Source organism: Hypanus sabinus, chromosome 22 (genome assembly GCF_030144855.1).
Source record: "Hypanus sabinus isolate sHypSab1 chromosome 22, sHypSab1.hap1, whole genome shotgun sequence".
In the NCBI taxonomy this organism is placed as follows: domain Eukaryota; kingdom Metazoa; phylum Chordata; class Chondrichthyes; order Myliobatiformes; family Dasyatidae; genus Hypanus; species Hypanus sabinus.
In genome coordinates, this window is record NC_082727.1 from 23,628,485 (window position 1) to 23,649,600 (window position 21,116).

Below are 21,116 nucleotides of genomic sequence, written 5' to 3' on the forward strand. Positions count from 1 at the left end.
CATCAGGAGCAAGAGAACACTTGACCTTTTCCCAGGTACTAGCTTTTCCCTTTGTTGACTGTTCACAGAGGGTTAGGGAAGCCTGGAGGGATATACACAGGGAATTTATATTCATGTGCTTGTTTGCTGAGACAATAAAGTACTAGTCAGGAAATACAGATTCTTACAGTACCTAACTGATCATTATTATTGAGGGTTAATACGTGTAACAATATCCATTGGTTCCCCTTTATTGACATTATTGTTTACATATTTCTGGTAATCCTTGTTGGGAGATTTGAATTCTTTTACTCCATCAGACAAAAGCTGCAGATCCCTTAGCATTCTTTCCATTTCATGCTTGTATGCACAAAGGTTTGTCACTGGTGATGTGGGTGCTTTCCTACGATGAGGAGGAAAGTACTGATGTGGTTTTGTTACCGTGTACGAAAGTGACAATGTTAAAAAAAATCCACTGGTCGCTCCTCTCAGACCCTGACCCTGGTTGAACAAGCTGTAGTCAGGAATATGTATGTGGATATTTCCTGGTCTATTTATGCTATAGAATATCAGACATTACAGCGCAATACAGGCCTTTTGGCCCACGGTGTTGTGCCAGCCTTTTTCATCCATTGTAAAAATCAATCTAACCCTTTCCTCCTATATATCCCTCTATTTTTCTATTCTCCACGTGCTTAGCTACTGTATAAAACTGATCATGATTCTAGTGGATGTACATTACAAGTGGAGGGGAGCAATTCTTATAGATACCTCTTCACCTTGAGCAACAAATTCAAGTAACGGGGAATCATAATGAGCCATAACAAAGTCAATGAATCAAAAGCTCTCCACTGCTGACAGCACAGAAGGAGTGGATTTGTATCAGTTCATTGTAAGAAGGATCTAGTTTGACTCAAATCCCAATCTCCTTCTTGTAAGATTTTCCCTCATTCACTTCTTGAGTTCCTTTTCAATATTATAGTTTAAACTGCCTCTGTGCTTTGCAGACCCTAATCATTTGCTGTGTAAAAAAATAACTCCTCATGTGACTTTTGAACACAAGAGGTTCTGGAGATGTTGGAAATTGAGAGCAACACACACAAAAAGCTGGAGGAACTCAGTAAGTCAGGTAACATCTATTGAAATGAATAAATAGTAGATGTCCTGGTGAAGGGGCTCAGCCCATAACGTCAACTGTTTATTCACTTCCATAGATGCTGTCTGACCTGCTAAGCTCCTCCAGCTTTTCGTGTGTGTTGCTCATGTCACTTTTGTAAATTACCTTCATTTGATGCCTCCTGTTTCTCGATGTACTCACAATGAAAAATGCTTCTCTATATCTACTCTGTCAAAATCCTCTGCATCCATCAAATTCCCTCATAACTTCCTGTAATCCAAAAGCAATTCCAGCTTCTTGCATCAATCCACCTTACTGAAGTGATCAAATCAATAAAACGTGTGGAAGGAAGCAGTGAGAACTCCCAAGAAAGATATTACACACTTCCCTTCAGACTAATGAACTCTTATTCTCTGATCCCTATTACTTAATACAGTTGAAAGAGTGCAGAGAAGGTTTACAAGGATGTTGCCGGGACTTGAGAAACTGAGTTACAGAGAAAGGTTGAATAAGTTAGGACTTTATTCCCTAGAGCATAGAAGAATGAGGAGAGATTTGATAGAGGTATATAAAATTATGTTGAATACAAATAGAGTGAATGCAAGCAGGCTTTTTCCACTGAGGCTAGGGAAGAAAAAAACCGAAGGACATGGGTTAAGGGTGAAGGGGGAAAAGTTTAAAGGGAACATGGTGAGAGTGTGGAATGAGCTGCCAGATGAAGTGGTAAATGCGGGCTCACTTTTAACATTTAAGAAAAACTTGGACAGGTACATGGATGAGAGGTGTATGGAGGGATATGGGCCAGGTGGAGGTCAGTGGGACTAGGCAGAGAAATGGTTCAGCACAGCCAAGAAGGGCCAAAAAGCCTGTTTCTGTGCTGTAATGTTCTATGGTTCTATTGTGTGACTCTTCATCAAATCTCTTTTGAAGTCCCTAAGAATCACACCAACTACATTTTCCTCAATGACCCTCAATGTTACTTCATCATTTATTTTGAGTTAGCCTGATGCAATTCATACAAGTGCAAGTGACTGTGCATACTTAGCTGAAAACTGTCCCTAGAACTGTCCCCACCACTGAGGTTAAATTGAGTGGGCTGAAGTAATTGGATTTATCCTTGCACTCTTTATTGAACACAGAGTAACATACGCAGTTTTCTAGTCCCCTGGCACCATGGTGAATGAGTAGAGGCTTGCAAGATTATGTACAGGCCTTTGCAATTGCTCATCTCAGCAAATTCAGCTGCATCCTGTTTGGGCCAGGTGACTTATTCACTTTTTGCAGCTACCTGCATAATAATTGCTCTGCAGTAATTTTTAGCCAATGCAGAAATTTGATTACATCTTCCTTCATTTAGAACCTCACTATTGACTTTAGCTCCAAAAGGAAATTAAATTTTTAGACCGTAAGACCTTAAGACATAGCAGTAGAATTAGGCCATTTGGTCCATTAAATCTGCTTTGCCATTCGAACACGGCTAATTTATTACCCCTCACAACTCCATTTTCCTGCCTTCCCTCCATAACCTTTGCAATCATACTAATCAAGAACCTCTTGGCTCTCCTTTAAATACACCCAGTGACTTGTCTCCACCGCTGTCTGTAGCAATGATCAGCTCACACGGGCTCTTATAACTCTTTTCTCATTCATGTGAGTATTTTTGTTTCCACTTTATGTTTGTTGCTAGTCTTTTCTCAAGCTTCCTCTTCACCTCTTATCTCATTTCTCACTTCCCTGCTGAACTTCCAAAAATCAGCTTGACTCTCACTTGCGTTAAATGGATATATGCTTGTATACTTCTTTTATTGTTCTATTTTATCCTTTCACTGTTTGGTGTTCCAGGATACTCTGAATTTTAAATTTTCTACCTTTTCCCTCAAGGGAACATACTTGGACTTTAGCTCAAGTTTTAAAGGACTCACATTTGTTCAGTTTCAGATTTGCCAGCTTTGATTTCAAATTCCTTAGGCCAAATTTGTTCTTCCATTGAAATAGGCCCTTCTTGAATTAACAATTTTATGCTTAGAGTGATCTACAATCTTTGCATACCTATTGCAAACTTCATGATATTATGACTGCTATTTCTTAGTTGAGGGTTCCTTAAGGTTGTTATAGTCAGAGGGTGGTAATGGGGACGAGCTCCCTCTACTTATTAAATGTTCCCAAAGGCATGTGCCTCAAATAACCTCTGACAGCCAAGTACAACTCCTGGCCTTCACACGTTGCTTAGCTACTAAGCCCGGTGGAACCGTTTCTGCTGACAGGAGAAGGGGCAAAAGCGGGTTACTCCACTTGGGTTAAAACCAGTCACTCTGGGCAGATGGGGCTCGTCACCTGTGGTTGGCTGCTCACCTAGGAGAAGGAAAACTCTGATCTCATGGGACTATACCCACTCATGGGGAAGGCTTCAGGAGTAAACCCTGAGGGAAAAATCCAGAGCTGGAGTCCCTAAGGCAGTCTTACATCGAGTCAATGCTGACTGGCAACTCCTGCAATGCTGCTGGTACCAAACTGTATTGGTCTCTGCCGTTCCCTTGGGTTCATCAGATGCATGAAGAAGGGGAGATTGCTACATGGGCAACAACTTGATCTCCATATTGTACTGTCCAGGCTAGTGTAACTAGATAGCTCGGATGCAACATCCATGGTCGACCCTGACCGATGGAGGCCCCACTCACTCACTCACTCTTAGTTGGGCAGCACGGTAGCCTGGCAGTGACTGTAACATTATTACAGTGCCAATGACCTGGGTTTAATTCTATTGCTGTCTGTAAGAGTTTATACATTCTCCCCATGAATCAGTTGGTTTCCTCTGGGTGCTCTGGTTTCCTCTCACATTCCCAAGATGTGCAGGTTAATAGGTTAATTGATCACATGGGTGTAATTGAGTGGTGTAGGGTCACTGGGCCAGGAGGGCCTGTTACTGTACTGTATCTCCAATATAATAAAAAGTCTTCTGCCCTATGGCTATCTTGACAAAACCTCTTCACACCCTGTCTCCTGTAAAAATGCCAATCCTTTTCCTCAGTTTATTCGTCTCCATCTCATCTGTTCCCAGGACGAGGCTTTCCTTTCTAGGACAACAGAGATGTCCCCCTTCAAGAATGGGGCTACCCTTCCACCACCATTGGTATTGCCCTTATTGTCATCTCCTCCATTTCCCAGATAGCCGCCCTCACCCCAGCTTCCCACCGCCTTGACAGGGATAGAGTTCCTCTCGACCTCACCTACCACAGCATGAGCATCTGCATCCAACTTCTGCCATCTTCAATTGGACCTTACCACCATACACATCTTTAACCCCACCAAGTCTCCACTTTCCGCAGGGATCACTACCTCCGTGATTCCCTTGTCCATTCAACCTTTCGCTGCAATCTCCCTCCTGGCATTTATCCCTGCAAGCAGCAGAAGTGCTAAACTTACCCTTTCACCTCCTCCCTCACCTCCATTCAGGGCCCCAAACAGTTCCTCCAGGCGAGGCAACACTTCATTTCCAAATCTGTTGGGGTCATCTACTGTACCTGGTGCTCCTAATGCGGCCTCCTCTACATTGGTGAGACCGCTCTGTCGAGCACCTTCGCTCTAACTGCAAAGAGCTGAATTTTTCAGTTGCCAGCCATTTTAATTCCAATCCTCATTTCCATTCCAAAATGTTGGTCCATGGCCTGCTCTTCTGCCATGATGAAGCCACTCTCACGTTGAAGGAGCAATACCTCATATTCTGTCTGGTTAGCCTCCAGCCCAATGGTATGAACATCAATTTCTCCAATTTCTGGTAATTTTCCCCTTTCTCCCCCTTCTTAAATTCCTCATTCTGGTCTCCTTCTTAGCTCTTCTCTCCTACCTATCACTTCCCCTGGTACTGCTCCTTGTTCCCTTTCTCCCATGGTCCTCTCCTCCTCTATCAGATTCCTATTTCTCCAGCCCTTTACCTTTTCCACCAATCTCCTCCAAGCTTCTTACTCCAGGCCCCTCCCCCACCCACCTGGCTTCACCTTCTAGCTTGCGCTCCTTCTCCTCTTCTCCCCCACCCCCACCCCACCTTCATATTCTGGCATCATCCCCCTCCCTTTCCAGTCCTGATGAAGGATCTCAGCTTGTAACATCGACTGCTTATTCATTTTCATAGACACTGCCTGACCTGCTAAATTCCTGCAGCATTTTGTGTGTGTCTCCCAGATTTCCAGCATCCGCAGAACCTCTTGTATTGATGTTCTGCACCCCACCCCATCTTTAATTGGTTAACTTGCCTTGGTTCATTTCACAGAAAAAACGTCCATTGTTGGTGCTTTATATTTCTTGGGAGATGTCTCTCTTCAGCCCACTGAGGAAAAGAGTGTTTACAGACCTCAAACCTAGCACGGAACTCACAATAAACTAGTGCACAGTGGTAAACTTCAGGCACCTAACAACATCTCAAAGCACCGGACGAGCACCACCAACACAGTCTCCACAACATACTGTAAAATCACTGACAGGACAACGTGAGCACTCTACTCTGAACTTCATCTTTGCAAGAGATTTCAGGAGGAAGGAGCAAATGTCTCGAGGATGACAATCAGCTGAAGGATGCACTTGTGCTGTAGAGGCTATGGTGAATTCGGTCACTGATATCTGCCTTTGCTAGGGGGTGATTCCAGAGTAATGTAAAGTGAACTATGTGGAAAACAGAAAATGTAACTCCCTTATTTAAAATGTGAATAAAGCAGTTACATTTCACCTTTAACCTCTGCCCTTTAGTTCTTGATTCTCCAACCTTGGGAAAAATCTGTGTCTTCATCCTCTCTATGCTACTCATGATTTTGCACACATCCATAAGATTACCCCTCATGCTCTAATGAAAAATATTCCAACCTGTTCAACCTCTTTCCATAACCTGAGACCAGGCAACATCTCATAAAATCTCTTCTGAACTCTTTCCTGCTTCATTACACCTTTCCTACAGCAGGGGGCCCAAAACTGAACACAATATTCAAACTGCAGCTTCACCAATGCCGTAGAGTCATAGAGAACTATAGCACAGAAACAGGCTCCTTGGCTCATTCAGTCCACGCTGAAATGTTATTCTGCATAAGTTCCAGCGACCTGCACCTGGACCATAGTCCTCTATAACCCTCTCATGCATGTACTTGTCTGAACTTCTTTAAAATGTTGCAATTGAACCTGCCCACCACTTCTGCTGGCAGTTCATTTTACACTTGCATCACTCTGAGTGAAGAAGTTCCCCCTCAGGTTCCCCTTAAATATTTCACCTTTCACCCTTAACCTATATCTTCTAGATTTAGTCTCACTCAACCTCGGTGGAAAGTATCTGCTTGCATTTACCCTATCTATACCCCTCATAATTTTTTGTACCTCTATCAAATCTCCCCTCATTCACCTTTGCTCCATAGTTCCAACAAGGAAAGACTCAATGCTGTGGTCAGGTCAAAGGATGGAGTCTCCCACATAAGATTTTATGCTACTATATGTCACAGATCAAAGTCTGAAGTCAAAGTTGTATTTATTGTCATTAACAGAAGTAAATGTATGGACAGCTGCAAGGAAAAACTGATTTGCAGCATTGTAGGCACCTAGCGTCATATAAGCAAAATTCACAACAAAAAACATATTATTCACAATGTTTTAGAAGAAAATACAATTAGAACAAAAAGTAACAAAGTCCATTTTAGTGCAAAGTGACTGAAACCTGAACTGTTCAGTAAGATGGGCCACTTAGCTTTCCAGGAAGATGCAAAAAGATACGAGAAGGTCAAGGTAGCAGTCTACATTACACACCAACCCATTTATGTAGGGAGTAAGTATCGGAATACCTACCAGACAGAATGGGGAATAAAATCATATGATATAGGAGCAGAATTAAGCCACTCGGACCATCAAGTTTTCTCTGCCATTTCATCATGGCTGATTTATTATCCCTCTTGACTCCATTCTCCTGCCTTCTTCCCGTAACCTTTAACTCCCTGTCTAATCAAGAACCTATCAAACTCTGGTTTAAGTATACTCAATGATTAGGTTTCCACAATTGTCCGTAACAATGAATTTCACAGACTTACCACCTTCTGGCTAAAGGGATTTCTCCTTATCTCTGTTATAAATTGACATCCTTCTATTCTGAGGCTCGCTGGTCCTAGACTCACCCACTATAGGGAACATCCTCTGCACATCCACTCTATCTAGGCCTTTCAATATTCAATAAGTTTAAATGAGATCCCTCTCAAGTACAGACCCAAAGCCATCAAATGCTCCCTATACAGTATATTAATCCTTTCATTTCCAGAATAATTTTTGTGAACCTCTCTGATGCCAGCACATCTTTTCTTAAATGGGGGGGGCTCAAACTGCTCACAATACTCCACGTGCAGTCTGAACAATACCTTATAAAGCCTCAGCATCACAATTGCTCTTATATTCTAGTCCTCTTGAAATGAATGCTAACATTGCATCCACCTTCCCTATCACCAACTCAACCTGCAAGTTCACCTTCAGGGAATCCTGCATGAGGACTCCCAAGTCCCTTTGCTCCTCTGATTTTTGAATGTTTAGAAAATTGTCTATGCCTTTATTTCCTCTACCAAGGTGCATGACAATACACTTCCCTACGCTATATTCCATCTGCCACTTTGTTGCCCATTCTGACAATCTATCCAAGTCCTTTTGGAGACTCCCTGCTTCCTCAACACTTCCTGGCCCTCCACTTATCTTTAAATTGTTTGCAAACTTGGTCACAAAGTCATCAACTCCATCATCAAATTGTTGACATATTATGTTAAAAAAAGTAGTCCTAATACCGATCCCTGCGGAACACCAATGGTCACTGGCAGCCAACCAGAATAGGCCCCCTTTATTCCCACTCTTTGTCTCCTGCCAGTCAGCCAATCTTCTATCCACGCTGGTGTCTCTCCTATAATATCATGGGCTCTTGTCTTGCTAAGCAGCCCCAAGTGCTGCACCTTGTCAAAGCCCTTCTGAAAATCAAAGGAAACAACATCCACTGACTCTCCTTTGTCTCTCCTGTCTGTTACTTCCTCAAAGAATACCTATAGATGTGTCAGGGAAGATTTCCCTTCATGTGCCTCTAAGCACCTCAAAGCCTCATCCTTAATAATGGACTCCAGCTTCTTCTCAAGCACTGAAGTCAGGCTAACTGGCTGATAATTTCTTATTCTTCTGTCTCTCTCCCTTCTTAAAGAATGGAATAACGTTTGCTAATGTCTAGTCCACTGGAACCATTCCAGAATCGATAAAGATTCTTGAAAGATCACTACTAATGCCTCTGCAATCTCTTCTGGTACCATTTTTAGAACCCAGGGGTGTAGTCCAACTGCTCCATCTACCTTCAGACCTTTCAGTTTCCCAAGCACCTTCTCCTGATTGATAGCAACTACACTCACTTCTGCCCCCTGACACTCTTAAATTTTTGGCACACTGCTACTGTCTTCCACAGTGAAGAAGATCATATCTGGAAGCTGAACTTGCAAGGATACACAATGTATTGAAAGGCAACGTATTTATTAAGTCTGTCTGCCATTTTTATGTCCCCCATTACTCCCTCTCCAGTGGCATTTTCCAGTGGTCTGATATCCACTCTTGCTTCTCTTTTACTCTTTATAAATCTGGAAAGAAAACTTTTTGTATGCTCTTTTATATTATTGGCTATATTACATTCACATTTCATCTTTTTTCTCCTTATGGTTTTTTTTAGCTGTCTTCTGTTGGTTTTTAGAAGCTTCCAGTCCTCTAACTTCACACTAATTTTTGCTATATTATATGCCCTCTCTTCTGCTTTTATGCTGTCTTTGGTTTACTATGTTAGTTATGGTTGTCTCATTCTCCCTTTAGAATATCTCATCATCTTTGGGATGTATCTAACAGAAATGCTCCTAGAAACTCCAGCCACTGCCATTCTGCCATCATCACTGATAGTGTCCCCTTCCAATCAACTGTGGCCAGCTCCACTCTTATGCCTCTGTAATTCCCATCACTCCACTCTATTACTGATACATCTGACTTTATCTTCTCCTTCTCAAACTGCAGGGTGAGTTCTATCATATTATGATAACTGTCTCCTGAGAGTTCTTTTACCTTAAGCTCGATAATCAAATCTGGTTCATTGCACAACAGCCAATCCAGAATTGCCTTTTCCCTAGTTTCTCAATCACAAGCTGCTCTTAAAAGTCATCTTGTATGCATTCTACAAATTCCCTCTCTTGGGGTCTAGCACCAACCTGAATTTCCCAATCGACCTGCATATTTGAAATCCCCTTTGACGACTGTAACATCGCCCTTACTACATGTCTTTTCTATCTCCCATTGTAGTTTATAACCTACATCCCTGCCACTGTTTAGGAGCTTGTATATAGCTCCCATCAGGGTCCTTTTACCTTTGCATTTGCTTAACTCTACCCACAAGGATTCTACATCACCTCTTTCTAAGTATTTGTTTTCAATTTTTACCAACAGAAGCACTTTCGGTCCCTTTTCGATTTTGATCCCATGTTACACTTCAACTCATTCCACTGACTGCAATTTTACCCTATCATCTGTCTGTTCTTCCTCACAGTCTTATTACACAATGCATCGATTTGTACACCAATTGTCCCATCCTCAGCCCTATCATTCTAGTTCCTATTGCCCCAGCCAAATTAGTTTAAACCCTCCCCCAAAGCGCTAGCTAATCTGCCTGCAAGGATATTAGTCCCCCTTGGGTTCAGGTGTCACTCCTCCTTTTTGTACAGGACATATCTTCCCCAAAAGAGATCCCAATGATCCAGAAATCTGAAACCCTGCCTCCTGCTTCACTCCCTCAGCCACTCATTCATCACTACTATAATCCTATTCTTGCCCTGACTAGCACGTGGTACTGGGAGTAATCCAGAGATTATGACCTTGTAGGATCTGTTCTTTAGCCTCTTCCCTACCCCTCTGTACTCACTGCACAGGATCTCTTCCCCTTTTCTACCTATGCAATGGAGAGCAGGCAGGTGGCAAGAGGAGACAACACCCGTGAGGAGTTGCACAATGAACACACAAATTTAAGATGGTATGATATCACCATAATTAATGGAATAAGCCTCAGCAATATTGGCTTAATATATACATTAATTGTCAAACTGAACAAAAGATTATCTAGAACGTCATTAGTCTCTGACCTTGGCTTCTCGAGATCTGTGAATTGGAGTCGAGTACAAATGAGCTTCCCTGGCTGCTGAGGGCTTTGAGTAACTGATTCTCCAGAGCAGGAAGGCTGGTGATGGTCTGATAGATACCAACAGCTCCACAGGAACAATGTTTCAAGAAAAATTCCTAAGCAAAGGAAGAGAGGCTATCAGTGTTAGATAGGACAATTCGTGAATGGATGACATGCTAACCATAGGTGTCATCCCAATAAGAAGTGGTGAATTGTCACTTCCCCCGCACTCTGATCATTCATCTCAGTCACAGAGCAAAATAGTATATTTACCAAGCACTCTCAGGTGGCATAGTAGCACAATGCTTTTACAGTTCTGGGCATTCCAGAGTTCAGAGTTCAATTCGGATGCTGTCTGTAAGCAGTTTGTCTGTTCTCCCCGTGACCCCATGGTTAATTGGGCATTGTAAATTGTTCTGTAATTAGGTTAGGGTTAAATAGTTGGGTGGCTGGGCAGTGAGGCTCTTTGGGCCGAAGTTCCACGTTGTATCTCTAAATGAATAAATGAAATAAATAAACAAATCCTTTGGCTCAACGTGTCCATACTGGCCATGGTGCTTACCCAGATCGGCCCAATGTCCCGAGCTTGGCCCATATCCCTCCAAGCCCCACCACTCCATGTACTATTTGAGTATTTCTTAAAATTATACTATTCTACCTGCCTCCACAATTTTCCTTGGCAGCTTGTTCCATATTCTCACCATCCTCTGAGTGAAAATGTTGCCTCTCAGGTCCTTTTTAAGTCTTTCTAAGCCTACGCTCCCTAGTTTTGGTCTCTACTACTTGGGGGAAACATTGCTACTGTCCACCCTATCAATGCCTATGCCTCTCACAATTTTAAGCATTTCTGTAAGATATGCCTTCATTGAGTACCAAGCCACGTCATTTCTAAAATAAGAACTTTCACAAAACTGCCATCAAGTCGGGAGACAGCACTGAACAGACTAAATATGGCAGGAGCAATGAGCAGTGAGCGGCATGGGTGGGGGAAGGACGGTGGCCTATTTTCAGAATTTGTTGCTGATGAAGATGCTAGTTTTAAGTTAAACACAGTGATCCCCAGATTATAGCTGTGGGGAAGGGGAGGGAGGAAGGTTTTTTATTTATCTATTTATTTACTTTTTTATTTATTAAGATACAGTGTGGAATAGGCCCTCCTGGCCCAGCAATTTACTGATTTAATCCTAGCATAATCACAGGACAATTTACAAGGACGAATTAACCTACCAACCAATACATCTTTGGAATGTGGGAGGAAACCGGAGCACCCAGAGGAAACACACGCAGCAACAGGGAGAACAGACAGACTCGTGATTTTCCATAAGTTAAAGCTGCCCATGCCTCAAAATATGTGAGTTGAAAGAAGACTAAGCTGGTTTATTTACATTTATTTTAATTTATATTTTGTGATACCAAATTTCATTCTGTTTCTCAAATTCTTACAGTTTTTGTCAGGACACATTTCCCTAACCCAAGTGACATAGCACAGGAGTCACCCATAATCACTGAAAGGAGCTGGCTTGATGGAGTGGGATAGTGACTGGTTCCAGGAGGCGGTCAGAGGGGAAATCTGCTTTCAACAAATGTTTAAATGTAGCACAATTATAAAAATTGTCGATCAAGCTTAAAGATTCTCTTGGCCTTGTGTCAGAAGACGGATTGCTGAATATAAAACTGTGGAAAAGGGAAGCCAGGGAATTTACACATTGTTCTCATTTTGTGGTTCCTTGGCATCGAAAACATGCTACAAAAATTCAAAGGATTTCCTCTCTTCCTGTAGCAAGCAGCTTATAAAATGAGTGACATTCAATTTAACTGGAAGTCCCAAGGTCTCATAACAGCCTGCCGTAGATAAAAAAGATCACAACACACCACTGAAACGATACCGAAGTCAGGCAGGTATCACCTGAAACAAAAGTAAAATATCACTATAAGCACAGAGTTGAGTGGAGCAGATGAAGAAAGGGTGCAGACAGAGAGCAAGAGGAGGGTGGGTGTGGAAATGAGTGGTGCAGAGATGAGAGAAAGGTGGGGAGAGAGGGGGAGGGAGAGGGGGATAGGGGAGGGGAGAGGGTGGGAGAGAGGGATAGGGGAGGGGGAGAGGGGTGGGAGAAGGGGAGGGAGAGTAGAGTGAGAGATTGAGAGAGTGAGTGAGAGTGAGAAAATGAGAGAGAGAATGCGTGTGTGTGTGTGTGTGTGTGTGTGTGTGTGTGTGTGTGTGTGGTGTCTATGTGTGTGGAGTTTGCATGTCCTTCATACTGCAGGATGACATTTTTAGCCGCATGGTGGTCAAGGAACAGGAGTGGCTCCATTGCTAAGTACTGAGCTGCTGGTTCACATGGGCATTGATCCACTCCATCACAGCCTCTTACCTCTTTCATCCTGGTCACCTTCAGGCTTCTCTCAACAACCCACACCTGCTTCTGGAGCTGCTTGTTCTGCTCTTGGAGTTGCCCAATTGTTTCAATCAACTGGCATATATGCTCCAGATATTCCAGGCCTGAACTGCGGTCCGCAGCCTTGTCCCGGTGTGCCTGAAAGGAAGGTGCTGTTTAGTTATTACAAATCAGACAACATGGCAGTTGTCGGAGGGGGATTTTTTTGTTTCGGAAATGGATGAAGAGCAGACTGTGGATGTGATTGTCAGCCTGGTCTTTTAGGGGCTGGCCCCCTGACCCAGCAGCTCTGAGTGGGACTGCAGCTGCTGTGGGAGCGACCCCAAAGCTGGGAACCTGTGAGTGACACTGATGCTGAAGCACCAGATGCGCACCCTCTGCTCTTGTAGATCTGAGAGTGTTGCACGACCATATTGGTTTGCAGCCTTGTCGATACAAGCAGAAATCAATGTTACATGAATAACGTTGTCACCTTGTGACAGGAAAATGACACATGGAAGCACCCAGAGTAATTTCATGACTGATAATCAGGAGCAATTGTTGGCTAGCTCAATCCACTCCAGGCAAAACTGAATTTTGTCATATTAGCTCCCAAAGAAACAGTGCAGTCCAATTTCCAGACAAACACAAGAATTATAAGCAGGAATTGACCAATGTAGCTTGATTTGCCATTCACCAGAACCACTGCTGACCTTCTAACTTAGCAACATTTTCTAGTACAATCTTCCCATCACCATCAATCCCTGTTTTGAATGAATTCAGTGTCCTAAGCCTTCAATGACAGCTCTTTCGGGGAGATAATCCAAAGGTTTGCTATCCTCGCCTTGGATCTCTATGGTCTAATCCTTATACTGAGACTGTGACTCTCAATAATAGACTCCTCAGCCAGGGAAACCTCTTCATTGCGCCCATCCACCCTGCAAATTGTACATTTCAAAAAATGCAGGTCATGTTTTCTCATGTACCTTGGTAAAGTTTCTCTGCTATGTGACATATTTGTAAAAAATCTGAACTCTCAGGAACAAAGGATCACAGAATTCCTTGAGATCTTTGCTTAGGACAATAACTTGACAAATGCATTCCTAATTCCCATTCTACATTTTCACCAGTACAATTGTTCTCTGTAATCGCATAACTATTCTGTTCCATTGTTCATACAGAACAGGCGGCTGATGGAAAAGGTCCCCTGTTCCCGTAATTTCCCACACAGTTCAAGCACCTGTGGGAATGTGATCTCATTGTACTGAAAAGTTCACAGAACTACCAAGCACATTCTGGGCTTTATCCTTCATCGCCAAATTCCCCATTTCCTTCCCATAACTGACCAACTCAGGGGATTGGCTACCTTTTCAACTGAGGAAACAAACACGCTGCTTTTAGTAGATCTCTGCCAATAAATTTCTAGATACGGTCTCAGCAGCCAGAGCTAAGATGAGGTGGGATGGAGCTATTTATCCCTATAAATACCAACAGTAGAAATAATGATTTAAAGGTAAAAGATATTGAAAAAGGTTGAGAAGTAATTTCATTAAGAATATTACTTATGTAATGACATCGGAAAATGTGCATGTTAATCAGTTGTTCTCCCCCCTCACTGTAAAGGTTCTATGTATATAATAATGGTTCATTGAAATGCTGATGGCCATTACACTATGACAGTGGCACAAGGCTAGAATTGTATTACATTTAATGCTCTAGGCCAAGAGGAAATAAACATATTTTATTCTATGATAACTGCAGATTGCTCTGTCTGAGATTAGACTGAATGGATAGACTTTCAATGCTGTATAAGCTTGCTAACGACACCACTATTGTTGGCTGAATCAAAGGTGGTAATGAATCAGCACATAGGAGGAGATCAGGGTGGAGAGGGCCAGTAACTTCAAACAACTCAATGTTATCATTTCAAAGGATCTGTTCTGGGTCCAGCACGTAAGTGTCATTGCTTAGAAGGCACAGAAGTGCCTCTACTTTCTTAGAAGTTTGCAAAGATTTGGCAATGTCATCTAAAACTCTGACACACGTCTATAGATGCACGGCGGAGAGTATCCACTAGTTACATCAAGGCCTGTCACGGAAAGAAACAATGCCCTTGAATGGAAAAGCCTTCGAGAAGTAGTGGACTCAGCCCAGTCCATCAAAGGTAAAGCCCTCCCCACCAGCGAGCACATCCACAAGGAGTGCTGTTGAAGGGAGCAGCATCCATCATCAAGGACCCTATCATCCAGACCATGCTCCTTTCCCTCTGCTCTGGCAGGAAGCAGGTACAGAAACCTTAGGTCGCACACCATCCAGTTCAGAAACAGTTATTACCCCTCACCATCAGGCTGCTGAACCAGAGTGGACAACTTCACTCACCCCAGCACTGAACTGATTCCACAACTTATGGACTCACTTTCAAGGACTTTACAATTCATACTGTCGATACTTAATATTTATTTATTTTTATTATTTTGTTTTTTTCATTTTATATTTGCACGATTTGTTGTCTTTTACACATTGTTAGATTGTCCGTCTTTTTGGGTGTGCAGTTTTCATTGATTCCACTGTGTTTCTTTGTATTTACTGTGAATGCCCACAAGAAAATGAATCTCAGAGTAGTGTATGATGACATTTATGTACTTTGATAATAAATGTACTTTAAACTTTGAACTTTGATAAGATGACAATAGGCTCAGCTCAATCTCATCTGCGTTATTGTTTGAACTGTTCTTTGTAAACATGCAATTCAATAGAACAAAAAGAGTAAATACTGGTGAAACTCAGCTAGGTAGGCAGTAGCTACGGAGCGAGAAACAGAATTATCATTCCGGGGGGTTTCCAAATTATCTGAAACATTAACTCTACAGAATCTCCAGAATTTTCTACACATTTTCTGATTTTAAGCATCAGAATATTTTTGCTTTTTGATACTTACTGCTGTCTGGCGTTGCCTAAAAAGCAGACAACACAATTCCCCTCATTAAGTGACTCCATTCTTGATGTATTACAGGGTAGAGGCTGTAAGGAACAGCAGAGGTATCATTTTAAGAAATCTGATAATGACACAAAGAAGTCATGTCATAAGCTAGCTGCAGAAGTGAGCAATAAAAATGTGGACTCATCCATAGGCCTTTTCTTTCCTTCTTGCAGAAGGTGTTCTTTGAATGGGTTTTCTTTGCTTCATGGCTGTCCGTGGGGAAGATTAATCATAGGGTTGTATACTGCACACATATTTCTTTAATAAATGTACTTCGAATCTTGAATCTTTGAATGTAATAAACTTCAGAGGAAAGCAGATCACGAGATCTCCATTGAACATTAGAAATGGAGCCTGTCATTATGTAACTGATTCCTTAAGGCTGTTCTATTATTTAATCTGGCAGGATCTGTCCCTAAATACCTGTAATCCCATTTTAATCTCACTTCCCAATGAAGTTTTAAATTATTAGAAATCTGCGTTTGTTCTTTTATCTAAGTCAAAAATACAAGGAGATCCAAAGAGATTCTGTAAGCATATTAAAGGAAAAAGAGTAAATAGGGAGATAATAGGTGCCCCTCAAAGACAACAGTGAGCATCTATGTATGGAGATGGGCAAGACCTTCAGTGAAAATTTCTCCTTCATATATAACTTGGAGAAGGAAATGAACATTTGGGAACTTGGGAAAGTTAATAGCATTACAGTAAAGGAGGAGCTGGACATCTGAAAGTGCATTAAGGTAGACAAGCCACCAGTTCTTTACAAAGTATACCCAAGTACACTGTGGGAGCCCTGGCTGAGATATTTCCATTGTAGTTATCCATGACTGATGTGACAAAGGACTGGAAGTTAGTGAAAGCTTTGCCCTTATTTAAGAAGGGCTGCAAAGAAAAACTTGGGAACTACAGACCAATAAGTCGAACATCTGTGGTGAGCAAGTTTCTTGACATATAATATAAATATAAATATATCTGGAAAAGCCGTGGTTGATTAGGGATAGTCAGTGTGGTATATGTGTGGGAGATCATTGACTGAGTTCTTTTTGCTGAAGTAACTCAGAAGGCTGATGAGAGCAGAGCTGTATGTGTGGTTTATATTGATTTCAGTAAGGCCTTTGATAAGGTTTCACATAGTAGAATGCTTTGGGAGGTTCAGTTAGATTAGATAGAATCCAAAGCTCAAAGTACAAAGTTGAATGTAAATTTATTATCAAAGTATGTACAGTTTCTGTTACCACATTACCTTGAGATCTGCTTTCTTTGGAGGCATTTACAGGAGAAAAAGAAACACAGTAGAATTTTTACAATAACTATACATAAGCAGGTCCCGCTTGGTGGCGCAATAATATCAGCGCTGGACTTTTGGAGTGAAGGTTCCCGAGTTCAAATCCAAGTTGGATTGAGCGTTGAGCTAGCAACTTAGCCTTGTAAAAACAAGAATAGCTTGCTATGGAAACACCATCAAAAAGACGGTGCCCCAATAACTCCACTGCCAAGTTAAGGGCTATTCTTCTTTTTCTTCTATACATAAGCAGACACAGACTGACAAACACCAAATTGTAAAAGAAGACAAACTGTGCAAATAAAAATAATACTGAGAACATGACTGTAAAGAGTCTTTGAAAGTGAGTCTGTAGGTTGTGGAATCAGTTTGGAGTTGTGGTGCATAAAGTTATCCGTGCTGGTTCAGGAGTCTGAAGGTGGTAGGGTAAGTTCTCCATCTGGCTAATTTGATGAACATTTGGCTTGAATGTAGGAACCAGAGGGTGATAGTGGAAGGATATTTCTTGCGTTGGAGACAAGAACCAAACTTCCACTATCAATGGAAGTGAGTGGAAGGTTGTGTCTAGTGGTACACACAAAATGCTGGTGGAACGCAGCAGGCCAGGCAGCATCTATAGGAAAAAGTACAGTTGACGTTTCTTCCTAAAGATGCTGCCTGGCCTGCTGCGTTCCATCAGCATTTTGCGTGTGTTGCTTGAATTTCCAGCATCTGCAGATTTCCTCATGTTTGTGTCTAGTGGTGATCCCCAGGGGTCAGTGGTGGGTCCATTGTTACTTGTCACCTTTATCAACAATCTGGATGAGAATGTCCAAGGCATGGTTAGCAAATCTGCAGATGATTCAAAAATAGACAATGTCATAGATTATGAAGAAGGTTATTAAGAATTACTGTAAGATCTTGATCCGCTGGGAAAGCGGGCTGAAGAATAACAAATAGAGTTTAATTTAGATAAGTGTGATGTCTTGCATTTTGGTAAGTATAATCAAAGTAGAACATTTACAGTAAATAGTAGAGTCCTGGGAAGCGTTGTAGAACAGGGGGACCTGGGAGTTCAGATACATAGTTCCCTGAAAGTGGTGCCACAGCAGACAGGAGAAGAAGACGGCTTTTGTCACACTAGCCTTCATTAATCAGGCCACTGAGTATAGATGCTGGGAGGTTATGTTACAGTTAAAGAGATTGCTGGTGCGGCTACTGTTTTATGTTCAGTTTTGGTTATCCTGCTATAGAAAAATGCCTTTAAGCTGAAGAGAGAGCAGAAATAATTTATGGGGACTTTGCCAGGATTCAAGGGATTGAGTTATAGACAGCGATTGGACAGGCCAGGACTATTTTCCCCAGAGCATAGGAGACTGAGAGGAAATCTGGGAGCTGTATAAAATCACGAGGGCTGTAAATAGGGTAAATGTACTTAATATTTTTTTCAGGATTAGAGAAATGAGAACTGGAGGGCATAGGTTTAAGGTGAGAGGTGAAGATTTAATAGACTTAGGGGCAAGTTATTTACACAGAGGTTGGTACATACTTGTACATGGAATGAGCTGCCAGAAGGAGAGCTTGAGGTAGATAGCCACAATAATAGCAGTTAAAAGACATTTGGGCCACTATATGGATAGGAAAGTTTCAGGGCAATATCAGCCAAATAGAACTATTTTGGATGGGCATTTGGTTGGCATGGATTGGATGGGCTGAAGGGCCTGTTTCTGTGCTGTATCACTTTATGAATAGATGACTAAAAGTACAATAGCATTTAGATTAACACTGATGCTTATTGGGTTCCACAAGCTAGAGCTTGATAAGTTGACTGTTTATTTTTATCATTCATTTCCTGCGTTATAATCAGTCCTGTTTCCGTGGTATTTTATTTTGCTCCATCTTATCTCATGCAACAAAGTTTTGTGCGGCACCTTCTCCAAATATTTCGATCTGCACCAACTTCCTGATGATCGCATGGAAGTGGTGGGCAGGCCAATTTTTGTGCTGCATGACTCTATGAATCTAATACTACATCGGTTAAAAATTATTACCATTTCATAAGATTCTGGTTAAACACACAAGTTTTTATGTGCCCTACAGCTGTAACAATGTACTGTACGATGCAATTTCTTGAAGATTAATGACAGGCCAGACTCTTGGTCGTTCCCTATTTTCTCCCTCTCAACTTTCCTGATCAACCCATGGGAAACATTACAAAATCAAAGAAATTTATTTTTATTTATTTTATTATTTAGACTTGAAGCCACACTGCCCAGCAACCCTGATTTAACTAACCTAATCATGGGACAATTTACACTGATCTACTTGGTATGTCTTTGGAAACCGGAGGGCCCAAAGAAAATCCATGCATTCCACAGGGACGATTACTGCGACTCCATACAGAGGACACCGGGACTGTACTCCAAAATTACAGATGATCATAATTAATGCTTGGACCCCAGCTTTTTAATAGAAACTTTGAGACATAGACCATCACTTCTGAGAGATTAACTGGCATTTAGTATAATTAATTTTTCCAGTATTTTAGTTTTGCTTATGTTAATTACTTTAAGATACTTAGTGTTACTACCCCCTTGCTTTTCCACAATTCCACAATACATTCTTCCGGTATGAAGACAAATTTCTCATGAAACAATCTCTAGGGGGCACAGTTTTACTTTTGTTACTCTTTGTTCTTACCTAGTACAAGTCCTTGCCATCATTATATCCCTTATCAGCATCTCATCATTTTTATTAATATCTTGCTTATCCTTTGCTGGTCTGATGCATTTTTTTTTTTGGCAGTTTGAAAAGTCAAAGACTCATGTTGAAACAGTCTGTTGGCTCACCATGTACATGCCAATTGTCTACACCCATTCCATTTAAAGAGCCACAGAGTCATACAATCGAGAACCAGGCCCTTTGGCCCATCTATTCCATGCCAAATTCTATCCAGTCCCATTGACCTACACCTGGACCATAGCCCTCCATCCATGTACTTATACAAATTTTCTTAAATGTTGCAATCAAACCTGCTGGCAGCTCATTCCACACTCTCACAGTGATGAAGTTCCCCTTCAGGTTCCTCTTATATATTTCACCTTCCACTCTTAACCCAACCTCTGTTCTGGACCCACACAACCACAGTGGAAAAGGCTTGCTTGAACTTACCCAGTCTCTGCCCCTTATAATTTTGTACATTGCTACTAAATCTCCTCCTCATTCTCACACTCCAGGGGATTAGACCTACCTAATTGACTTTTCCTGATAACTGTCCTCAAGTCCTGGCAACATTCTTGTAAACTTTTTTGGTACTCTTTCAATTTTATTGATCTCTTTCTTGTAGGTAGGTGACCAGAATTGCACACAGTACTCCAAATTCTGCACTAGCCTCCCACAAGATGCAAGGAGAGACCTTGGGGAGCTCTGGGGTCTTATCCAGCCTAATCTGAATTGACTTTATTTCTTACATCCTTCACAAACACAAGGAGTAAAAATCTTTACGTTACATCTCTGTCTAAATGTACAATCTTATTAATTTATAATAAATAGAACAGTTAGATCGAAATACACTCAAATCAGTTAATCAGACTTATGGTCTGGTGGAAGAAGCTGTCCCAGAGCCTGTTGGTCCTGGCTTTTATGCTGCGGACAACACACACAAAATGCTGGTGGAACACAGCAGGCCAGGCAGCATCTATAAGGAGAAGCACTGTCGACATTTTGGGCCGAGACCCTTCGTCAGGAATAACTGAAGGGAAAGATACTAAGAGATTTGAAAGTAGTGGGGGGAGGGGGAAATGCGAAATGATAGGGGAAGACCGGAGGGGGTGGGATGAAGCTAAGAGCTGGAAAGGTCATTGGCGAAAGTGATACAGAGCTGGAGAAGGGAAAGGATCATGGGACGGGAGGCCTCAGGAGAAAGAAAGGGGGAGGGGGGAGCAACAGAGGGAGATGGAGAACAGGCAGAGTGATGGGTAGAGAGAGAGAGAGAAAAAAACAACTAAATATGTCAAGGATGGGGTAAGAAGGGGAGGAGGGGCATTAACGGAAGTTAGAGAAGTCAATGTTCATGCCATCAGGTTGGAGGCTACCCAGCCGGTATATAAGGTGTTGTTCTTCCAACCTGAGTGTGGATTCACCTTGACAGTGAATTTTTATGGAATTAAAATGTGCGGCCACTGGGAGATCCTGCTTTCTCTGGCGGACCGAGC

At 41.9% G+C, this 21,116-nt stretch overlaps 1 protein-coding gene across 3 annotated transcripts in view; it reads right to left on the bottom strand.

Annotated features, from left to right (window-relative positions):
• si:ch211-250c4.3 (uncharacterized protein LOC100535981 homolog) overlaps positions 1 to 21,116 on the bottom strand; it is a 109,684-nt gene that overhangs the window by 43,337 nt on the left and 45,231 nt on the right. For 2 of the 3 annotated variants that reach the window (XM_059947316.1, XM_059947315.1), the window contains 2 exons: positions 12,659 to 12,820; positions 10,249 to 10,402 (listed from right to left, as the gene is read on the bottom strand). In XM_059947316.1, the coding sequence (XP_059803299.1) occupies positions 10,249 to 10,402; positions 12,659 to 12,820 (316 nt within the window). The remainder of the gene's footprint in view (positions 1 to 10,248; positions 10,403 to 12,658; positions 12,821 to 21,116) is intronic. The other variant, XM_059947317.1, reaches the window with a different exon arrangement.